The 20,669-nt window shown below is 49.4% G+C and overlaps 6 protein-coding genes across 6 annotated transcripts; 3 read left to right on the top strand and 3 right to left on the bottom strand.

Moving 5' to 3' along the window:
* Positions 1-4,689: 4,689 nt before the first annotated feature.
* On the bottom strand, positions 4,690-5,523 carry B0H65DRAFT_389073 (uncharacterized protein; the record flags this gene model as incomplete). Its single annotated transcript, XM_062823732.1, has 1 exon — positions 4,690-5,523. A coding segment is annotated over one exon (834 nt), but the record flags the coding sequence as incomplete, so codon positions are not given.
* Positions 5,524-7,539: 2,016 nt separating this feature from the next.
* On the top strand, positions 7,540-9,605 carry B0H65DRAFT_555732 (beta-lactamase-domain-containing protein; the record flags this gene model as incomplete). The annotated part of the gene is given in 4 exon segments (XM_062830035.1): positions 7,540-7,864; positions 7,884-8,667; positions 8,711-8,951; positions 9,066-9,605. 4 exon segments carry the CDS (start codon positions 7,765-7,767, stop codon positions 9,603-9,605), a joined length of 1,665 nt encoding a protein of 554 aa, XP_062684031.1. The 5' UTR covers positions 7,540-7,764.
* A 1,797-nt stretch (positions 9,606-11,402) lies between these two features.
* Positions 11,403-12,219, bottom strand: B0H65DRAFT_97734 (uncharacterized protein; the record flags this gene model as incomplete). The annotated part of the gene is made up of 2 exons (XM_062831639.1): positions 11,403-12,091; positions 12,166-12,219. Coding segments are annotated over 2 exons (708 nt in total), but the record flags the coding sequence as incomplete, so codon positions are not given.
* Positions 12,220-13,477: 1,258 nt separating this feature from the next.
* Positions 13,478-14,017, top strand: B0H65DRAFT_455765 (uncharacterized protein). The gene is made up of 3 exons (XM_062826253.1): positions 13,478-13,626; positions 13,707-13,740; positions 13,765-14,017. The coding sequence occupies exons 1-3, from the start codon at positions 13,530-13,532 to the stop codon at positions 13,817-13,819; spliced, it is 186 nt and encodes a 61-aa protein (XP_062684033.1). The 5' UTR covers positions 13,478-13,529; the 3' UTR covers positions 13,820-14,017.
* A 980-nt stretch (positions 14,018-14,997) lies between these two features.
* B0H65DRAFT_420596 (fungal-specific transcription factor domain-containing protein) lies at positions 14,998-17,177 on the top strand (the record flags this gene model as incomplete). The annotated part of the gene is made up of 3 exons (XM_062824288.1): positions 14,998-15,517; positions 15,571-15,657; positions 15,721-17,177. 3 exons carry the CDS (start codon positions 14,998-15,000, stop codon positions 17,175-17,177), a joined length of 2,064 nt encoding a protein of 687 aa, XP_062684034.1.
* A 133-nt stretch (positions 17,178-17,310) lies between these two features.
* On the bottom strand, positions 17,311-20,666 carry B0H65DRAFT_487316 (uncharacterized protein). The gene is made up of 6 exons (XM_062827698.1): positions 20,632-20,666; positions 20,047-20,551; positions 19,639-19,990; positions 19,247-19,584; positions 18,888-19,198; positions 17,311-18,833 (listed from the first exon to the last, which is right to left on the bottom strand). The coding sequence occupies exons 2-6, from the start codon at positions 20,208-20,210 to the stop codon at positions 17,488-17,490; spliced, it is 2,511 nt and encodes an 836-aa protein (XP_062684035.1). The 5' UTR covers positions 20,211-20,551; positions 20,632-20,666; the 3' UTR covers positions 17,311-17,487.
* Positions 20,667-20,669: the final 3 nt, after the last annotated feature.

Genomic DNA, 20,669 nt, shown 5'->3' on the forward strand with positions numbered 1-20,669 from the left:
TACACTTTTTCTCAACAATGTTTACTTTTGTCTTCTTTCCTTTCTTGCTCGCTCCCTCTCTCTCTTGCTCATCCGTTCGTCAGTCGCGGGCAGAATCAACAAGCAGCGCTATCAACTTAAGTCCTGATCGAGAGCCCGGCTACGAAAGTTCCAGAGGTTGAAAGTTAAAGCTAGTAAACATTGGAAGCGGAGTAAAACTTGGAGGCTGGTAAAGAGAGTCTTCGGCCCTTGGTACAATACTGCATTCCGTATTAAGCTATAGACTATTAGTAGGGTAAAGCAAGTTATATTTTAATCCTTTGTTATATTCTTTCATTAAATAGTATGGCCGTTCTCATTTAATAATTTTATTATTTCTTTTCCTTCTTCTTTTCTCTTTCCTTTTTCTCTCTTCTTTTCTATTTGCTTTTTTTTCTTCTTTTCTCTCTTGTTTTTTCTATTCCATTGTTCCTTATAAGCGGGAGGAAAATAAACTTACTAATAAAAGTTATTAAGATATTTAATTAAAGATAGTAAAAATAGAAGGATTATACTACGAATTATAAAGAGTTAAGGCTGTGTTTGTTCTCGTACGCTTTTACGTGAAAACGATTTGGAGTATAAACCTTTACTTAAGTGTACGGGCCACAGCCTAATTTCTTGCGTACAGCCTTTTACACCCCCTTTTACTTGGGCGGGCTATTACGATTGTTTTGTCGTTCTATTTATTAAAATTTGAAAGCCGATTCTTTTTATAGGGGGTTATAGGCCTTTGAACGCCCGACGACTACGCTAAACTCCCTAAAGTTATAGCGCGTAGGAGGTTGGAATACGCGTATACGCCGCTATCGAACATATATACAAATCGACCGTTTTGTACGCCATTTTTAAATTTATACGATTTACATTCCTTATATAACCCTAACCCGGGCAAGGCTGCCGTCGGGGGGTCGGTTATTTTCTTTTTATACGGAAGGGTGCTAAACGCGAGCATTTTTATACGATTTACATGAAAAAAATGGCGTGAAAACACCTTTTTACGTAAAATCGTACGAGAATAAACATAGCCTAAGTTCGTAATTATTAAATTACTTTAGAAATGGAGTTATTATTAGGATAGTAGAGGTAATTGGCTAAAGTAATTATAATAAGAGCGGGTATAGTAAGAAGGTAAACGTAGGGGGGAAACGAGAAATATATTAATAGTTAAACCTAATAATCTTCCGCCCCTTCGCCGACCGCTATTTATAATATTTTTATTTATATTTAGTAGTAATTAAATTTAGGATAGGACCGATATATTCCAACGTTATATTATAGCATTTTACTATATTTCGTCAGCGTTTTCCGGAAGACTATTGGTAATTAGCGCCTCCCGTTATATGCTTTTATTCGTATTAAGACCTTTAAGGCTTAATATAACCCCCCCTCTTTTAAATTTCTATTAAAAGGAGAGTCAAGGGATGGAATAGTCTTGCTTCTTCATAATGGAATTATCACAGGGCTAGCCTGTGATGTGGTTGCACTGCACTGACTGCACATTATGCAGTCACGTGCAGACTCACGTGCGCGCGCACGGACTGGCCTGCTGGGCTCTCGCCCATATAGCCAGTCCTCCACGCACACTTCCTTTCCTCTCCTTCGTACAACAACGCATATCTTACCCTACCCCCAACGGTGCCCTCTCGCCCCGTGATAGGAATACGTCATCTTGACAACAGTAGAAGGTACCAAAATTTACAAAATTCCTATAAATTTGCTTGTCCTCCCAGACCCTTCTGGTGGCACGCTAGAAAAAAGAAATAAAGAGAAAGGAATTGAGAACGACATGGAATACATTATATGTCTTGCGAGAAGCCAATAAACCAAACCAGTCCCGATACGCTGCCGATGGATATCATCCGTCCCTGGAGGTCACAACTAGACGGTCGGTAATTCGGTGGCAGCCAGAGTACGTTCTGGCCGTTGCAAGTAATCCAAGACCTATCCTGTCCCAAGCCATAGCCATGGCTCTCTGGATTATCTAGTACAACTTGGCTTTCGGTAGTTTCTGTATCTATTTTAATACGTCCAACGTTGGTACGTAGGTAGTGATTAGTATCGTCAAACAATATACGGGTTATTGTAGTATTAGTAGTAATGGTTTGGAGGCAGCTCCCCGACGCCGGATCCCAGATCTTGATCGTGTTGTCCACCGAACCGGACGCAAGCCGCTGGCCATCAGGCGAGAATGCCACTGAGAGAACGCGGCCGCTATGGCCTTCTAGGGTCTGGAGGCAGCTCCCCGACGCCGGATCCCAGATCTTGATTGTTCCGTTCGACGAACCGGACGCAAGCCGCTGGCCATCAGGCGAGAATGCCACTGAGTAAACGGCCTCGCTATGGCCTTTTAAGGTCTGGAGGCAGCTCCCCGACGCCGGATCCCAGATGTTGATCGTTTTGTCATACGAACCGGACGCAAGCCGCTGGCCATCAGGCGAGAATGCCACTGAGACAACGGCCCGGCTATGGCCTTTTAGGGTCTGGAGGCAGCTCCCCGACGCCGGATCCCAGATCTTGATCGTTTTGTCATTCGAACAGGACGCAAGCCGCTGGCCATCCGGCGAGAATGCCACTGAGACAACGGCGTGGCTATGGCCTTTTAGGGTCTGGAGGCAGCTCCCCGACGCCGGATCCCAGATCTTGATCGTTTGGTCCTCCGAACAGGACGCAAGCCGCTGGCCATCAGGCGAGAAGGCCACGGAGTAAACGGCCCAGCTATGGCCTTCTAGGGTCTGGAGGCATGCATTCCAATCCAATTCTACAGCCGGCTTAGTTCGAATCCATTCAGGTTCTTCTGCCCTGAAATTCCTTTTTATCAAGCTACCCCTTGGAGCAAATACAAGCGCTGATATGTATGCTTGAAGTGGAGCTTGCTCTATTATTGACTTATAAGACAGAGCAAACCGGTAAGCATCCCAAACAAGCTTTGATAACTGCGACTGATCATTACCTCCCTATATCTTTAGTTAGACCAAGTTCCTAGGGCGGAGTTAGACTTATACTTACTAGTAGGCCCTCGAGCTTTCTAATAGCAATAACGCCCGCAGGCATAGCTTGGAGTAGACTTAGAGCTTCCAGCCAGTAAAGGTACTTCGTCTTGAGGAATGTATAAACAACCCCGTTATCCTGTAAACGATCATGCGAGATCCAAGCCCAGGAAGGCATCTCGGGATTGCCGGTAAACCCATGGGGTGGTCCCCCGACCAGCGGCAACTCGACCCCTCTTCGAGAGAACATCCCGGAGTCGCTCACCGACGGCTTCCTGGACTTCACCCAGTTGCCCACTCTGGACAGCTTGCCCCAGACTCGGCGTGCTCGTGCCGGCACCGTACCGTCTAGATTCCCTGCCGGTGCCGGGGTCAATAGCCGTTTTGTGTTCGTGCCAGAAACCGAGTCACACAAGTGATCAACCCAGTAGATGCACGAGTACCGCACTGTCGCTAGCGGGTCCGGATCCGGTACTTGGATCTTGTCGCTCGGAAATCCCGGTGCCCTTAAGTTGTATATATCGCGTTGCAGTGTTGTAGACATGGCTTTAAGTGACCTCAAGAAGATGGTATAGTTCACATCTTCTTTCCCAGAAGGAAAAATCCACTTGAACGCCTCCTGAGAAACTTGGTTGCCAGCTTTATCAGAGGCATTGCCAAGTAAAAAGTCCTTGGCGGATTGGTGGACGAAATAAACAGTCTGGTCTCGAAGAGTCAAAAACGAGCCGCAAAGCCCTATAAGCTCTTCCAGGGACTGTGGATCATCTAAGATATTGTCTAACATCTCGACGAGAGTGGTCAGTTCTTGAAGGCTGATGGGTCGGCGAACGATAGAGGAGACGGCAAGAATTTGCCTGCACAGATCTGCATAATCGGACTGAATAATCTGCTCTATCATCCGCGCATAGAGAGAATCCAACCCGGGGGGGAATGCCCGTAACTTTGTTAGTGTCTCCCACCTCCGAACGCTCGGGTCCGCAAGTACTTGGCAGACCAAGGCCACCCAGAGAAAAGTCCCATTCGCGTTAGAAGAGAGATAGTCATGTACCTCCGTCTGCATTTTGCTGTCGTACTGTTTCCGCTGCGACAAGTGAAGGACTTTGTGGCGGATATATGCACTAACAGCAGTGGTGACGGATTCGGCGTTTAGCTCGAGGCTGAGTTTGGACTGCTGCGCGACCATCGCCAACTGTTCTTCGATCTGCACCCAGTTGCGACTAGATACAAGCCACTTGACACGAGCAGACACAGATGATATCTGAACGATCAACTTGAGAAGCTGCGGTTGGTCTGTCACACATTCGTCCAGAGCATCAATCACTAGATAGGTGACCTTCAAGTTCGGGTCTTCTAGCATCTTGCATAGAACCTTAGACATGACGATCCATGCCATTGCGTCATCGGAAGGGTATGTGTTCTCCGGTAGATGTGAGAGCAGGCGTGGTTGCCGGTGGGCAAGTAGGTAGATTAAGCCTCGTAGCACGGCAGTTGCGTTATTGATGCGCGAGTCGGTAGCTTGGCAGAAGAAATACGCCAAGTTGCCGCCGTCAGCGATAACACGCCGCTCTAGCTCGTCGATGATACCGCATAGCAACATGGTCTTGCCCTTGCCTGGATCTCCCTTGACCCAGAGCAGGCGACTCTCCCGCAGCTGGCGCCATCGGTTGAAGTCGGGGTTGTCGAAGACCCAGCGGTAAGCATCAGCCAGCAGACCACCCTTCGCCAGCTCGATCCGCTCCTTTTCGACGTGCGGGTCACGCGGGTCTGTGGGCCATAATTTTGCCAGACAGAGGTAATCCTCGTGAACCTTGTCCTGCAGCCGCTTCAATGCTTTCTGCCTTCCTTCGCCGTAGAGAACCGGCATGTGCACATCGAAGATGCCAAATAGAGAGTACACCTTGTCTTCCTCGCGTGTTGTGTCACGCTTCTCGATCCATCGCATCCGTTCGGCGACGCTGAAATCAGATAGAGGGACACCTTGGAAGGCTTTTCGCGGAATTCCGGTTATATCGTGGATTTCTTGTTCCAGAGACTCCTTATCTCCCAGGCGCTCGCCCTCTTTAGAGAAGAATTCGACGATCGTTGGGGCAATGAGCTCTTGGAGGGTCCATCCTCGGGAAAACCATCTGCTCTCTCGAAAGGCCGGTTGCCAACCGGGGCCGTGGCCGTGCTGATGGGTTGAGACGTCTGCTAGGTACACGTAACATTTCACCGCGCTGCGGTACCAATGAAACATGGAATTGAGAGCGTGCTGAAGCTCGGCGCTGTCAGACTTGTCGATGCAGCATGTGTCGACCCAGAAGAATTTCAGCCCATCGCGCCAGGCTTGGTCTCCGCAAAAACGAATCTTAGCATAGCCTGCTTTGTTCTTGCCTGTACCGTCCGTCATGTCTTTGAAGAGGACCTCTTCGGGACCCCATGTGTGTGAAAGTATCGCATACGGTGGAATCTTGTTGTTGGGGAGGTCCTCCGTCAGACGGACCCCGCCGGTATCGTCACGCTCCAGGAGTCGCATTGCAGAGTTCGCCAGCCTCAGCTCCCTCGGCAGCTAATCATACAAATGTTCGATGATGGGAAAAGGCTCGCAGGCTTTGCGAGCGGACGGCTTATGTTGGCGGGACTATAGGTACAGTAAATCAGCAGTTGAAACCAGGGGAATTGCTCGACAGACGAGAACTACTTAGTATAAATAACTGACATATTTCGTAGCGTATATCTCGGTGGGTTTGATTGGGAGCCTTGAAGGTGGTTGCTGTTGTTGTCTTTGTTTCAAGGCGCTGCCTTTGCCTGGATCACCAATCCCGCAGGACTCAGACTTCCACCATACCCGACGCGAAAGCAGAAGACTCGCCAATATCGCGTTGGGTACATCGTTGGGCATAGATGATTGAGAGGCCCAGGGCGCCAAGCCCGGAAAGGCGTTGGTCAGCCTTTACTGTAATGGAGAGCTGCTCTGAGTGGATGGGTAAAGAGGAGAAGGCAATGCATTGGGAAGATGGTCTTGATTGGATGCTTGCTCGCTCTGATGCCCTCCACATCACGTGGTTGAAAGTCACGGTGAGCTTCAGGGAAGAAGGTACATTCAGGAACGGTGAGGTCCGGCCGCGAAACTCAACCTCACCTCGGCCGGACTCTTGGCCACTGGCACAACTTACCCGAACCCCCTCTCGCGCCATCAAGCTAACCGAGCCAACCCTGGAACTGCCGATGACGCTGAGGGCACCGATATACGTTGTTGTGCGATGTGAAGTCGAAGAACAAGCTGCCGAGTACCTGCGACGTCTTCAGGAAAAACATGACAAGGACCCTTGGATATTTAGAGTCTATGACGCAATAGTGTGTATCACTTCTCGTTCTAGTTTTTTTGAGAAGGACGAAGGTAGCGAGCTACAGGAAGATTCTTCAACGTGAACATCGCAATGTCGCGAATCCCCGAGTCAACCTATTTGTGGCGTGAGGCCGCCCCAACAAAGCGGGATTGCCGTTCGGTGGTGCCGTTGTAGTTCCGAAGTGAAGCAGGTTTGATTGCGCGGGCAGTACAGCCGACTGTTTCTACTGTGACAAGGGCAGTATTCTGGGCTTGGAACAAATAGTTCAATTCAGCTAATAATCTTCTTTGGTCTCGAAGGCCTTGTTTATCCTTTCAACCTCCAAAAGAAGGCTGGGTCTCAAGGCCTTCTTTCAACGGTACAAGAGCAGCGCTTGCAGCTACTTAGTACCCTAGCTGCCCAGCGTCTCTTTGATCAGAGTCTCATCAAGTATTACTCAGAGGGGGTAACGCAAGGGTACCTAAATACCGAGAATGGTACGCAACAAGGCAACCACGGGCAGCCCACAACTAATAGAACCAATCCAAAAGTTACGGCACCTACGCCGTTACCCTAGCCTGCTCAACCTCTTTCGTTGTGCGCTTTGATAAAAATTTCGCCAGGTAATACAAGTAGATGTCACACTCGGTTCGCAGATTACTTCTTAAGTATATATATCAGAAGCGTTTCCATACCCTTTGTGAAAAAAGGATAAACTTGTCGGTACCGCTTAACACTGATAAACTCGATTGTCATTACACCACTACTATCTGCCGTTCTATCACAGCTGCTTCGCAGGCCGGGTCCCGCCGTAGACCTCTCGACAAGAATCGCTCGCAACCACCTTTCTGCAACGCCTCAATCCGAGCAACGTGATGCCCAGCCCAATATCATCCATCCGTGCAAGCCCCCCTTTGTCTGTTGACGTGAAAAGAGTGAAGCAAAGGATTTAGCGACACATCCAGGGTACATAGTAATGTGATCCGCACACCCATTGGTTCATCCGTATATAGGCCCCACTCTTCTCTCTGAATCTGGGCCGTCACCTGGCCGCCCCAGCCACTCTTTAAATCAGTTTGTCGTAGGGGACCACCAAACCGTGATCCAACAAGACAAGAGCGAGAGACTCCCTTGCCACGCTCTCATCAGACTCAGCGATTAACTGCATATACTAGGAACCAATCTGGAATGGTCTTCTGACCGAGCGCAATCTTGGTGTCACCCCTGTAGAAAATCTAGCTGCAGTCTCAGGACGGAGACGTGCATTACTTTTTAAGGATACACCAAAAGAAAAAAGAAAAAAAATATATATATAAAAGGACACCAATCTTTGTACTACCAAGGATCTAAGCGTTGGTGGGCTCCCGGACCGGAACCATCTCATTTTACTCTGTCAACTCAATCACCCCATATCAAGAGCGGTACACAAAGCCATAGGGGCGCATATTATGGTGCCAATACGCTCGACTCACATGGAGGCGTCCTCCAGTTCTCGCTGGTGTTTCTCTTCCCTTCTCGTTCCCATTGATTCTTTCGTTTCATCATCATGTTGTGCACAACGGAGGAGTCATACGCAATCGTCTCCAATCCGTTATCTCCATCGTCGACGATGTGTGTAAGATTTCGGGTGCTCCGTCAGCATCCGTGGGTATACTACACGACAATAAGATCATCTTCACCAAGGGCCACGGAACAGTTGTCGGCAACCAGCCTAACCTTAAACCACGTCATCCTGGTCCCGATACAATTTACGGCATAGGGTCCATGACAAAGAGCTTCGTGGTTGCGTGTCTTGCAAAGGTCCGTTGGGAGGGCAAGAAGGCCAAGTTTGAATGGAGCACACCGATGAAGGATCTGATTGATGGTTTCAACACCGATGACAGAATACAGCACTTGGTCACTCTTTCCGATTTCCTCTCTCACCGAACTGGGCTCAACGGAGATATGTCTATCGCCCATCAGGGAGACCAAGAGTTCCTCCTCCAAAAGGATGAAGTTCTGCCAGCGGTGACGATCCTCGACAAGGTCGGACAATTCCGAAGTGATTGGATCTACAATAACTGGGGTTACAGTCTCGCCGGCAAAGTTTTAGAGAAATACTCGAGGAAGTCGTTTGAAGATTGCCTGCGAGAGTATGTGCTCGTCCCGTTATCACTTCACAACACAACGACAAGTCCAGACCCAAACGGCGATTTTGCGTTTGCTCATGCAGCACTGGACAACGGCGATATCTATCAACTGCCAAAGAAGATCCCTTTTGAGAAAAGCATATTCGAAACTGCTGGGGGCATCTACTCGAGCGTCAACGACCTTCTTGCATGGGCGAAGGCGATTCTTGCCGCTGAACAGAGGTCCATACTCCGGTCCTCTTGAGGAAGTCCCAACAATCTTGAGCAACCAAGTGCCTCTGGATAATCCGTCCAGAGATCATCGCTTCTACGGGTTCGGATGGGTTCGGACGGCACTTCCAAACGTTGTGGGCCTTCAGGGAGACAACGCAGAACTGTTCAAGAGGGACCAGCTTCCAGTACTCGGATCAAAATCTCAACCAATGATGACCTATTACCACCAAGGCGCCGGGCTTGGGTACTATTCCGCAATTTTCATGTTTCCTGAATCCAATTCCGCTGTGGTGGTCTGACGAATTCGATGCCACTCAACGACGTTGCGGACTGGAATCGCTCAAATGTACATCACAGCACTATTCCAATTTGAAGATGGAGGGAAAACGTACCTTGACCTGGCAAAGAAGTACGTTGAACTGGCGAAGGGAAGTCGGGATCAGAAGCTCAAGCTTGTGAAAACAATGAGAACGGGCATTGACAGCGAGCGCAACACGAACTACTTTCATCCGCGACAATTGGACTTATACACCGGGAGATATTACAACTCGAGGGGTAGCTGGCCAGGGAATTTTTTCATCGACATCCGTTGTCCTAAGGATCAGGGGGAAAAGGACGATTGTTTGGAGCTCAGGTTCCAAGGACGGGAATCACAACTCTATAAGCTCCGTCACCTCAAGGATGACATCTTTGAGTGGGCACTAGACTACAACCAGCAAGCACGGCGAGCACGATTCACGGTATGGGACCCGGAGTATTTCAAGATCCAGTTCAACTTCAACCCAAAGCGGTCTCATGAGGCTGTTACGCTCAACTGGGCAGGGAATGGGATGGTTCTTACCCGACGTGAGAACAAGGTACATCTTCCACGAAACCTTCCAAAGCTCTCAAATGGAGTCATACCGTCCCTTCAAGCAACACTTCGCGGGGTTGTCAAGAAGAGCTGACGCTTGGTCTCGAGAGGTTCACGGAAGTTCCCGAGATATTTACGCGAAAAGGCACACTTCTCTCGTTCATGGCGGTGACATGAGAATGGGAAGGAGAGCGAGGCCCTATTTATGTGTCCGGGGAAGAGTCTCGAGATGGAGTGACGTGCCGTGCGAGGAATGGATGGCTACGAGCGATAAATATTTAGGCCGAAAAATCTAGAGATTATATTTAATCCGTTTTATGTTTTTAAATTCAATAATATTTATAGTTAGCGAATGCCAACAAGTGGACGCCCTTGCTCTGTGTGCTGACTCCCGCCAAAAGCTACAACAAAGGACAGACAGCTGCGCGGCTCGCGGTAGCCCGTCTCTTGCTCGAGCGTGGCACCAGCACCCAGGTGGTGACGGACGAAGGATGGACTCCGTTGCATGCTCTCGCTACCGTCCGAGACGTTGACGCCACTGAAGAAGAGAGGACCGGGTTAGGAGCGTTCGCGGAGGAACTGATTGAAAGAGGCACTCCCGTCGACGCAGAAGCAAGTGTGCTTCGATACTGCTCTCCTATCTTCACATCGGACTGGTTAGCAGGGGAAGACGCTATCCTGGATTTGGAGCTCCGGGTTACCCGGTTTAACGGGGTGGGATTTGTGGGAGTGTTGTCTTGCTGGCTGGCCCGGGCCCGTTCACGTCGAGGCCCAAGCCCGGAAGCTTCATTGGTTGCGAAGCTCGAAGTTCCGTTATCATCATCGTCACCCGGGGTAGGAGAGCTCGAGGTTTCTGTGTCATTATACGAGAGAGGAAGATCCGAGGTTGCGTTATCCGGAGGATGTTGTACGTCTTTTCTTCCCCCTTTCCCTATCTCTCACTATCTACCTACAACCCCGGCCGCCCATAACTGACTCTTTGCACCAGACCTTCAACCTCCAAAAAATAGCCCTCTTCCCCGTCGCCCTCGGCCAATCCCCTCCCGACCCGGAGCTCATCAACCTGCACCAGCCCTACCGCCAGGTTCTGATTCCCGGTCTGACCAAGATCGCGCGGTACAAGGGACCCCAGAGATGGTGTATCCATGACCGCAGAGGAGGCCGGACAACCAACATCTTACGCCATAGAGTGAACAACGAAGAAAAGGATGTTACCCCACAAAACAAGCATGTCGGGCTTGATAACTATACTCTATATCTAGCCTCGTCCGAGCAAGGGAGGTGTATACAAAGGCAATTCGTGCGGCAGTAGCCTACGGAGCGTCAGCGTACCACATGCCAACGGAGCCGCTTGAGGTCGGAGGAACGGTTGCAAATCTTTCAGCTTCCCCTGAAGTGGTACACCAATATCCGAACGTTAAAAGGTTTGCGAAGCACTTCCTAACACTTCTTTTCCTCTAGATCCTGAACAGGGCAATAAACAGGGCATCTGGACGCCTCATCGCGCTTCTCCAGGAGGAGCTGGACAAGTTAAGCAGCGAGAACAAACTCATCGAGGATATCAGAGAGACGGATGAGGTACTATCGAACCTCAATCTCGACAATAGGAAGTCCGGGTGCCGTTTCTGAGGATGTCAAAACGACGTTTTCTGATGATGTCTGGTAGTACTCAGAATCAGTTTCTTGGATGGAAATAGAGAAAGCAAGACGTATATTCTATATGTAATTAAGTATCAAATACTTCGCCCGTTGGCATCAGACGTCAAAACCCGGCCCCATTTCTTAAATGACTTGGGTGTTTGTATGCTACTCCAGTCCGCATTTTGGTTGAACTGGGCAAATAGGGAGGAGCTGGAAGCCGTGCGCGCAGATCACTGTATGTAATTCTCTCTGCTAATTACACTAATTCGCGAAGTTATCTCTGCGTTATACTTTTGGATCATTTCGGGCTTCCCCAAGAATCACCCTCATCCGATCATACAATCCCTCGTTCTCTTTTTTCCACCTCCCACCGTTCGGAAAGACTTCTCTCCGTAGTTTGTTGACCCAAGGTATCAACGGATGGGCACCACTATGGGGTGCCGGGCAATGGACGAGGCTCGGGCTGCCATATCCCCCGTAAGATTCTGGAGCTGAGTCCATATATACACCGCCATAAGGAGTAGTTTTTCTAGAACTCCAACTAGGAACCATGCCCACAGTCTCATGAGCCATGGCATGTACCGGCGAGTACCCCGCTGCCGTATAATTAGTAAACTGACTGCCTACACTAACAGCGGTAGGATCGCCGTAAGGGTTGGGAGCCGACGCGTAAGTGGCTGTGGCAGGGAAGTCCTGTTTATGACTAGTCGGCGGCGGGGCTTGATGGTGACCGTATGCGTAACCACGACCGTATTGAGCCATGAGAGAATCTTCCGCTGTGCCAGGGAGGCCGCCGATACCAATGGCCCCGGGATGTTGGCCGTAGTGGAGGGAGGCCGGGCTCATGGTATGTTTGTTGGCATAGAAGCGGGCGTCATCGACGGAGTAGTCGAAGTCGAAGGATGTATCGGGCTTCAAAGCAATGTCGCGGGATGAGACCTATGGCAGAAAAAAGAAGGGTTAGTAATGGTGGTGCAAACAGAACTGAAGAACCAAGAACGGTCTATACTAACCCGGAGGAAGAGACACTGCTCTACACTTGCATTTTTGCAGTTCGTACAGGGTTGGTCTTGGCCCAAATTGCCACTGCATTCGATCTTGCATCTGCGGCAACGCTGGCACTGATAGCTGTCAGCTTCAATCAAGAAGTGAAGTTAGTGAGATTGTCAGTCAGAGATAACCTACAGCAACAAAAACCCTCTTCTTCTTCTGGGATCGCAACTCCATATTCACTGCTGACGAAGACCCTTGGTCAGTCATGATAAGAGCTCTAACACCAAATGCAGCAGATGCTGAGCCTATTATCCCTTGAGAGTATGACTGCGGTGGGAGTGGGTGGAGTGATGGTCCGAGGAAGAGTAACTGCTACGTTGTTTGGTGGAATATGGACCGCCGTGGCAAATAAGTCTGTTTGACTGGGCAATCCTCGAACGAAGGGTTTGGACGTGTGGGAATGCGAGAAAGCGAGAGAATGCCGTGCCGCAGACGGAAAGTGATTAAAGACTGATCGATTATGTCGAAGATTGCTCGGCTATTGTGAAGGGGCAATGACCTGCAAGTTTTGATAGTCAAGAGAAAAGCGGATGATGAAAAAAGAGAAGAGGTTCTGCAGGAGACGTCATACTGTTTATAACTCGGTCTTACCTGGTTCACTTCATACTCTGATGACAGAATAAGTCAACAAGCCCTCCTGCCCCCTTGTCCGGATTGCCCAAGTAGTCAACACTAAAATGATCGGCCGGCCCCTGCCTCGTTGCCCACTCAGTCCGGTCCAAGAAATTCTTCATGCCCACGGTCGCGGAGAATGTAGAGATAGGCATTGCCAATAGACCATTCCGGGTAGGAATGAAGGACTTTCAGATGCCTGGCAGACTAGTCGTTGTTGTCAGAACGAAGCAAGAGTCCTTATTTCCTCTTACATGTCACATTGTGGCGCTGTGAGAATTGTCACTATGGGGCGGTGTGTTGTCTGTAAATTGAGCTAGATTGTTGCGCCGCTGCCTAGCCCAAGGCTTTATCTAGAACTTGAACAAAAGAAACCTACCTTCACTAAGCTACCTTTACTAACCTACCTTCACTAAGCTACCCTTACTAACCTAGCTTTACTAACCTGCAGCCTGACCGGGCTGCTAGCGACCCGGATCTTACAACTGTGGCTTTTCGGGAATGTCAGTTAGACTCCCTCATGTTCATAAACAAAGGTTGGTAGACGGACGGACCCTTGCTTGCATTCATTGTCCCGTTGTCGGGAAATTGTCCCTCGCCCCCGGCTACATGTTCGAGTCCAATTACTTATGATGAGGATCATAAACCTTCTGTGCCGTCAGTGCCGTCAGAGCAGTCGTCCGTACCTTTGTCACCATATCCAAGGCCACCCATGTCGTATCACCAACCGTCCGTCTTCCGCAACTACGGTACTGGAACACAAAATATCCACTCTGGCCGCGGCAACCAGAACATCAATAGTGGACAGGGTTACTTCTTCAGCGGAACAGTCACCGGCCCTATCCACTTCTTAACTGCTTCTAGCTGTTAAAGACGCTACTTTGTCCAGGGCCCAGGCGGATATCCTATCCCACACAGAAATCGTAGAGATATGTCACATTCTTTAGATCCGTTATCACTTGTCTTCGATCGCGCGGGTACACGGGCATGAACCCATCATAATACGGGAGCTAATAGGAACGACTCTGAGGACTGGACATTCGAAGGTTAAGGCGAGGACCCAACGCCAATGTGACGGACATATGGGGGAAGCCGACCTGGATTATCTGGATGTCTTCTAATAGTGACGAATGGAGGTGGGGCTTGAAGACAATGTGTTGGGACATGTTAGGACATGTTAGGACTGGACTCTCTTTGGTATTTTTTGTTGATGCTCTTTTACTTATGTTGGTTTTGCCTTCCAGCTTCCTTTCTTTTTAAAATACCCTACTCAATGCTCGCAGTGAAATGAGCGTTAAGGCACAAGAAGACTCTCCCTCCCTCTTCCTCCCTCTTCCTCAGGCAGCGCTAAGGCACAAGAAGACTCTCCCCCCCTCTTCCTCCCTCTTATACCGCTTTTTCTTATTCAACTGGGTTTTATCCTTCCTTCTTACTGTGACGGACTGGGCATCCGTCGCAACTATATAAGACCACTTGAGCAACCGAATTACCAGCTTCGGTTACTTGTATCCTTTTGCGGAAACACGGAACGTTATAGCGTAGTGGTGAAATGCGTCGCCGTGACACTTACGGTCTAGTAGATCTAGGGAGCACCTGCAGGCAAGACGGCCAGCGGGACCGGCGAGCTGAGCAAATCACGCAGAGCGACTGGCAACTGGATACCAGTCAGAGCTATTCACAATTACAGTTCCCCAATGTATACATACGTCTTTGTATCCACGCAAGCTTGACCTCCCCTCCCCCCCTGGCTATGCTCCCCCATCATCAATCCCCAAAGACCTGGTTACACAGTACAAAGTTCACGTACGGTATCTTAGCCGTATTCCGGGGATCTTGGAGGACCGGGGTCCTTGTTCGTCTGCTACGTCGAGTTAGCGGGCATGGTGGGGGTCTCACCAGCTTCGACAGGACCAGGGCCAGGACGGGAGCAGGAAACCTGAGTGGGACTGGACTTATTGTTTCTGGGCTGGGCCCCGTCTCCTACCTGCAAGCACAGGTATGTACCAGACCGTAAGAAGGAAGGATAAACCCCAGTTGAATAAGAAAATGCGGTATAAGAGGGAGGAAGAGGGAGGGAGTCCTGGTCGGATTGCCACAGCATGGATTCGGATAATATTGAGGGTCTTCCTCAGTCATCTTCTTGGTTCACCTCGCTTTCGTCAACTTCAACTTCTGCTTCGATGTCGTCAGCCATGAGCTTTGCTCAAACTGGCCAGCTTTCGCCCATCAGCAATGGTATGGACGCATCCTACCATGGGGCTGATCAATCTTGTTGCTCTTCCTCCTCCGCCTCTGCTTCGGCCTCGCCTGATTTGGCCCACTCGGTGGCTTCTTTAGCTTCTATCGGACACTGGGGGATGGGACACGACAGTCACCATGGTAGTGCTGGCCACGGTCACCACCATGAGCTGTCGTGGGACCCGGACTCGGAAGATAACATGCTGCCATTGCCCATACCTAAGCCATTGAACGATAACGACTTCTGCATAGACCATATCAAGGAAGCTCCAGCAAGCGCACTACCCAACAGTGACGGTTCGATGCCAGATCAATCAAAGACGAAGCGTCCCCGAGGTCGGCCCCGCAAGCACCCCATTGCGCCGGTTGTCCCCGCGAACAAGGTCACAAAAGGCCGATCCAAGACAGGCTGCCTCACTTGTCGGAAGCGCAGGAAGAAGTGTGACGAGGCAAAGCCACGGTGTAAGTTGAGGTTCAGCCCTTATTAGTTTTTGTTCCGTTCTAATATCATATAGGCATGAACTGCGAAAAGAATGCTGTGGTTTGTGAAGGGTATCCCGAGAAACAGATCTGGAAGAGTGGTAGAGAGAGGGCCGAGGAGGGTAAGCATAATAGCCCTGGGACTACTCTCGTGGTAAGACAGTCTAACATGCCCATGCATGCAGAGCGCCTCAAGTCCCACAGTTTGCCGCCCATTACAATGCAGCCACTGTTCCACGGGCTCGACACGGTCGAGGATCGGATCTTTTGGAAGCACTACAACGAGCACCTCAGCACGGTGCTGACCGTCGAGGGTGAACACAAGAATGCCTTCAAGGACATGATGGTTCCTATTGCCGTCAAACACCAAGGCTTCATGCACTCCATCCTTTCGTTGGCAAGCAAACACATCGACTACGACACTCTTTACGGTCTCAATGTTCTCAAAAACAACCCCTCGACGTCTGTTCACAAGCTCCATGAACGGTCTATGTATCACCATAACCAAGCTAGGCAAAAGTTCTACGAGGACGTGGAAGTCAGCGATGCCCAAGACAAGCTCCGCGTATCTGCTCGCTACGGTCAGATGCTTTGCTTCCTTCTCCAGGCATTGGCCGAGGGCAATCCTCGCGGTGAGCACCGGCTCCATCTTTCGGCATACAAGAGTCTCATTTCAAGCTCTCCGCCGGAGGACTCGGCTTTCTTCTCGTTCATCGCCGAGTTCTTCCAGTACCACATCTTTGCTGATGAGCTGATTCACTCCCTTTCAACTCTTCACCACCGTGCGATTCCCAACGATGCCAACCACACACCGGCTATCCACCCTCCTAGGCTGCTTGGCGTTGCCGATGGGCTCTTGGAGTATCTTCCTCAAATCACCATGATTCGAAACACCATTCGACACAACATTGTCACCCAAGTGGATCCAGTTGTTGACTATGTCAGCTTCTATCGGGCGGCCGAGATCGATGCAGCCATCAAGGACTGGACACCTCACTGGCCCAGGGGAGACAATCGCGACCGGGTAGGGCTTCTCTACAAACACATGATGTGGATCTACCTAGTCCGAACCGTCTACCCACCGACTCCTTCGGCTCCTTTGCCTCCAACGAACTCCTCTGCCCTCCCATTCTCTACACTGTCCAACGTCCGCCATGGCGGAACCGGTGCAGCTGGAGTTACCACGCCGCCTATGTTAGCATCGCCAAGCTGCACCTCATCACGCAAGTTGGAGGGAACAGACTATGGAATGGGTTCGGTCCCGCTCCTGAGCACCGCTTCATCTCTCAGGGCCCAGTCGCCGCCGCCCTCTCGCAAACCACCCCAACATGACCCGCGGATCACTCTGGCTGTCCAGGAGTCGCTGGGCATCATGGAATCGTTTAGGCCCAGTGACCCGTGTCAAACCCTGCTCCTCCTTCCATGCTTCATCATCGCCACCGCATGCTTCACGACCGCCCACCAGGATCGGGTGCGTACTGCTCTCAAAACGGTCAAGGGATACACTGGCCTTAGAAATGCCGACCGCACCTTGGAGGTTTTGGAGCATGTGTGGCAGCTCATGGAGTCCGGCGATTGGGCGGCAGTATGGGACTGGCCTCGTGTTGCTCAGGGCTTGGGCTTGGATTTTATTCCTGCTTGACGGATCGTGTGGCTTTCTTCCTTTACTTTGGCAATGTTGTTTCGTTCCATTTCATTGTCCGTTTCTGTTTTCTTGACCTTTTGCTTTTTCTCTTTCATCACTCATCATGTAGGTCGGTGTTACGGACCTTGGGCTACTGGTCATGTGTTTCCTTTTGTCAGCGGCTTGGTTTTCCAAACCGGAGTGGGCCCAGCTCACTTACTAGGTCTCCAGTTTTGCTTCAACTTCGTTCGCCCCTTCCAACCAATCCGCGAATTAAACGTCTCTATTAAACCTAAGAAATATCCAATTCTTTATGGAGGATAAGACTTTATAGTTTTCTGGAGTTAACTAAGTAAATATTTCTGCTACGTAAATAACTACCAAAAGGGTCAATGTGACAGCTAAGCCGGCGAGGCCAGTCTAGTTTAGTCAGAGGGACTACGTTAGGAGAGTAGAAGAGCACGCCAAATTCAACCTTATCAATAACCACTCCTGTTTGCCCATTACAACCGTGAACATCCAACGTATGTGTAAGCCACGAAGCGAGGTCATTAATCTGGATATTCTCCCCTTCTCTCTTACATTCTGGACAATCGAATGGCTCTACGATTCTGTGATACTTATTCATATGCCTTGACAAACTGTTTCCGGCATAGAACAATTGGCCGCATCTTAAACAAGGAGCGGATTTCGACTTGGTAGTTGTAGCCATTGATGTGGGTTTGACGATTGGCGTAGTGAAGAGATCCGGAGTATTGATGGAACCATGTACTCTTTCGACATGGTTACTCCACTCCGATGCCCTCTCGATTCTATACTCCTCCTTTCCTTGCCGCTGACATTCGGGGCATGAGAAAGGTTCAAAGGTCGTTGCCGTGAAATGGACGCTCCGATGGTGTCTACTGAGGTTACGTCGACGAGTGAAGCTTTGTAGGCAGAGAAGACATGTAGAGAGCGTGGAAGCTGCTTTCTTATGTTCGGAGGCTGTTTGCTCCATTTCCTGAGCAATCCCTTCTACTTCTCCGTACCTATCATTCAGATACGCAAAAAGCATTTCCGGTACTGCAAGCCGCTTTTGGGTAGTTTGGTCAGAACCACTGTCGGTCGAATTTGGAAAAAGCATTTTCGTAGCGGTGTCGGAAACCGGATCTTTGGGGTTCAAGTATCGACCAATGATTGTTGCTGCAGGTAAACTGGGACCGAAGGAGCATCTGAAAGGATTTGGAGGGGGGGCTGGCATATCTTCGGTTGACAGGCCGCGAGCCCTAAGGGAATCAACTTTAGCGAAGTAGTTTTCTCGAGCCTGCTTGACAGCCAAGTTTGACAATACCGTCCGTAAATCTCCAATTTTTGCGGAAAGTTGCTTTACCTCTCTATTGTCTGCAGAGAGTTGGAGCTCTTCCCGGAGATGACGACGCTGTGCGCGAAGTGCTTTCATATCCTCGCGATTTTCAAACGTTTCTAGCGTAGCTGCTGTCGGATAAAGCGGTGCTTTGTCATCCCTACGCAAGGATGCGGAGGCCAGTAGCTTGAATAGCTTGGAATCGTCTTCAGATGTACTATCGAAAACGAATGACATCAAATTGTGTGGAATATGCCTCGCTTGGTAAGAGGTTTCGAACGTTTGTGTGTTATGGCTCAGGATGTGGTTTCGAATAGCGGATGTAAGGGAACCTTGTGTAAAAATTGTAAGCAAAATAGTAAGGGAAACAGGTAAAAGTTTCTTACCATCAATTTTATTTCCACCGCCGATTCGCAGCGCATAGGGGCGGAGAGGAGTTCTGTTCCCCGCTACCAACCATGTCCGGTTCCAAAGTTCCAGAAATTTGTAGTACTTTAAGGGAAAGATAGGCTTTTCCTGCATCCCATCCTTCCACCTAAGTTCAATGCAATCAACATCTTCCAAGTTTGGACGCTGAAGTAATTCGTCGAAGGATGAAAACTCTGTTTCGAAGGCATCATCCTGTAGAGCTTGAATAGCTACAAACGTAACTAAGCAAAGGATCTGGCATGGTACCATAGTAGCAGAAAAGATCACCCTAGAAAAGTGTTAGTTTGGATCAACGGTTCAGGGCAAGAATACATACACATCTGCCCCCTTATCAATTTTATTAACCGATAGCTTGTTTTGATTGATCGTTATCTGAGCAATAAGCCTTGGTTCCTTTGTATCCGGATCGCGAACGACAAGTAGCTTGACTTGTCGATAAAGCATGTTCTCATAAGTGCCGGGCCGAAAGCCAATGCTTCCTATAAGCACCAATGTATGAAAGGCAACCCGATGTCTAGGATCACAAGGTATATCGACCGCGCGTTCCCACAAAGTGCTAAGAATAAGCAGAACATCGTCTGTTGTGGCTTCGGTTTTCTCAAATGTTTGTTTGCATGAAAGGTTGAACTTTTGTGCAAGAGTTGATTGGATCCACTGTGAGAAGAAATGTCAGTACACAGTATTGGTAGGGGTAAGGAGGGAATCTACCTGGATAACCTCTTCACGGGCCTTCCCACGGTTGCCAAGCAATGTCCATTGTTCGGAATCTTCGTCTGAATCTTCATTTGAATCTTGATCCCTTCTCTTCGCGAGCACTACAGCATCAGCTTGAGCTACTATATGCTTCCATAAAGCAATAATAGTCACTACTGATTGAACTGTTCGTACCTGCTTCTGTTCCTCGGTACCGTCTATATACAGACGCCTGCATCTTGCATAGCGTGTATAGTCGGCCAGAAAGCTCTTGCAGATAGCAATGGACTTTTTCTTGTTTTGGCACACGCCAAACCAAATCTTATCAGCCTCTTTTTGTGTTAATTGTAACACATCTGTGACAAATCTAAAAAGCGTTAGTACGCAATATTAAAGAAAGCAGCAAAATGATAAGGTACATACCTATTCCATAGACGCCACGCGCGTTCTCGCTCGGCTTTGGTCTTCTTACAAAGCGAACGCTCATGTGTTGTTACCGTAAATTCGTCGACGTCGGCAAATGCTCTTCTTTTCCGTTCTTCGTCGTCGGGTACAGTCGGCGGTATCGGCGGTTTTTGTAGCTCCATCCCTTCCGTATTGCATATGGATGGAGTGTGATCGGCACCGTGAAACTCAAACAATACCTTCTCAAGCTGCAATAGCTAACGAGCTCAGTGTGTTTGGGAGGAGAAATTCATTAGAAAACTCGGAAGGAGGGTTTGATATGAAAACCAATGCAACCCTCGCAACGTAGGGGCCGTAATTCATGCGGTAGAATCAACTGGGAAGAATGGATATACAGTGAATGCAATGAGAATGGGACAAAAGTGTGCTTGTTTGGTTCGGTCGGGAATCTGAGGGTAAAGACGCAATATATATCTTGAGGCCCTTGTGATGTTCACCAAAGCCAACCACACCTCCCAAAAGCCAACCACACTTCCCAAAAGCCAATTATACCTTCCAAAAGCCAACCACACTTCCCAAAAGCTAACCACACCTCCCAAAAACCAACCACACCTCCCAGTTAGAAGTACTAAGTATATGGA

Source organism: Neurospora tetraspora (assembly GCF_033439725.1).
Source record: "Neurospora tetraspora strain CBS 560.94 chromosome Unknown B0H65scaffold_2, whole genome shotgun sequence".
NCBI lineage: Eukaryota > Fungi > Ascomycota > Sordariomycetes > Sordariales > Sordariaceae > Neurospora > Neurospora tetraspora.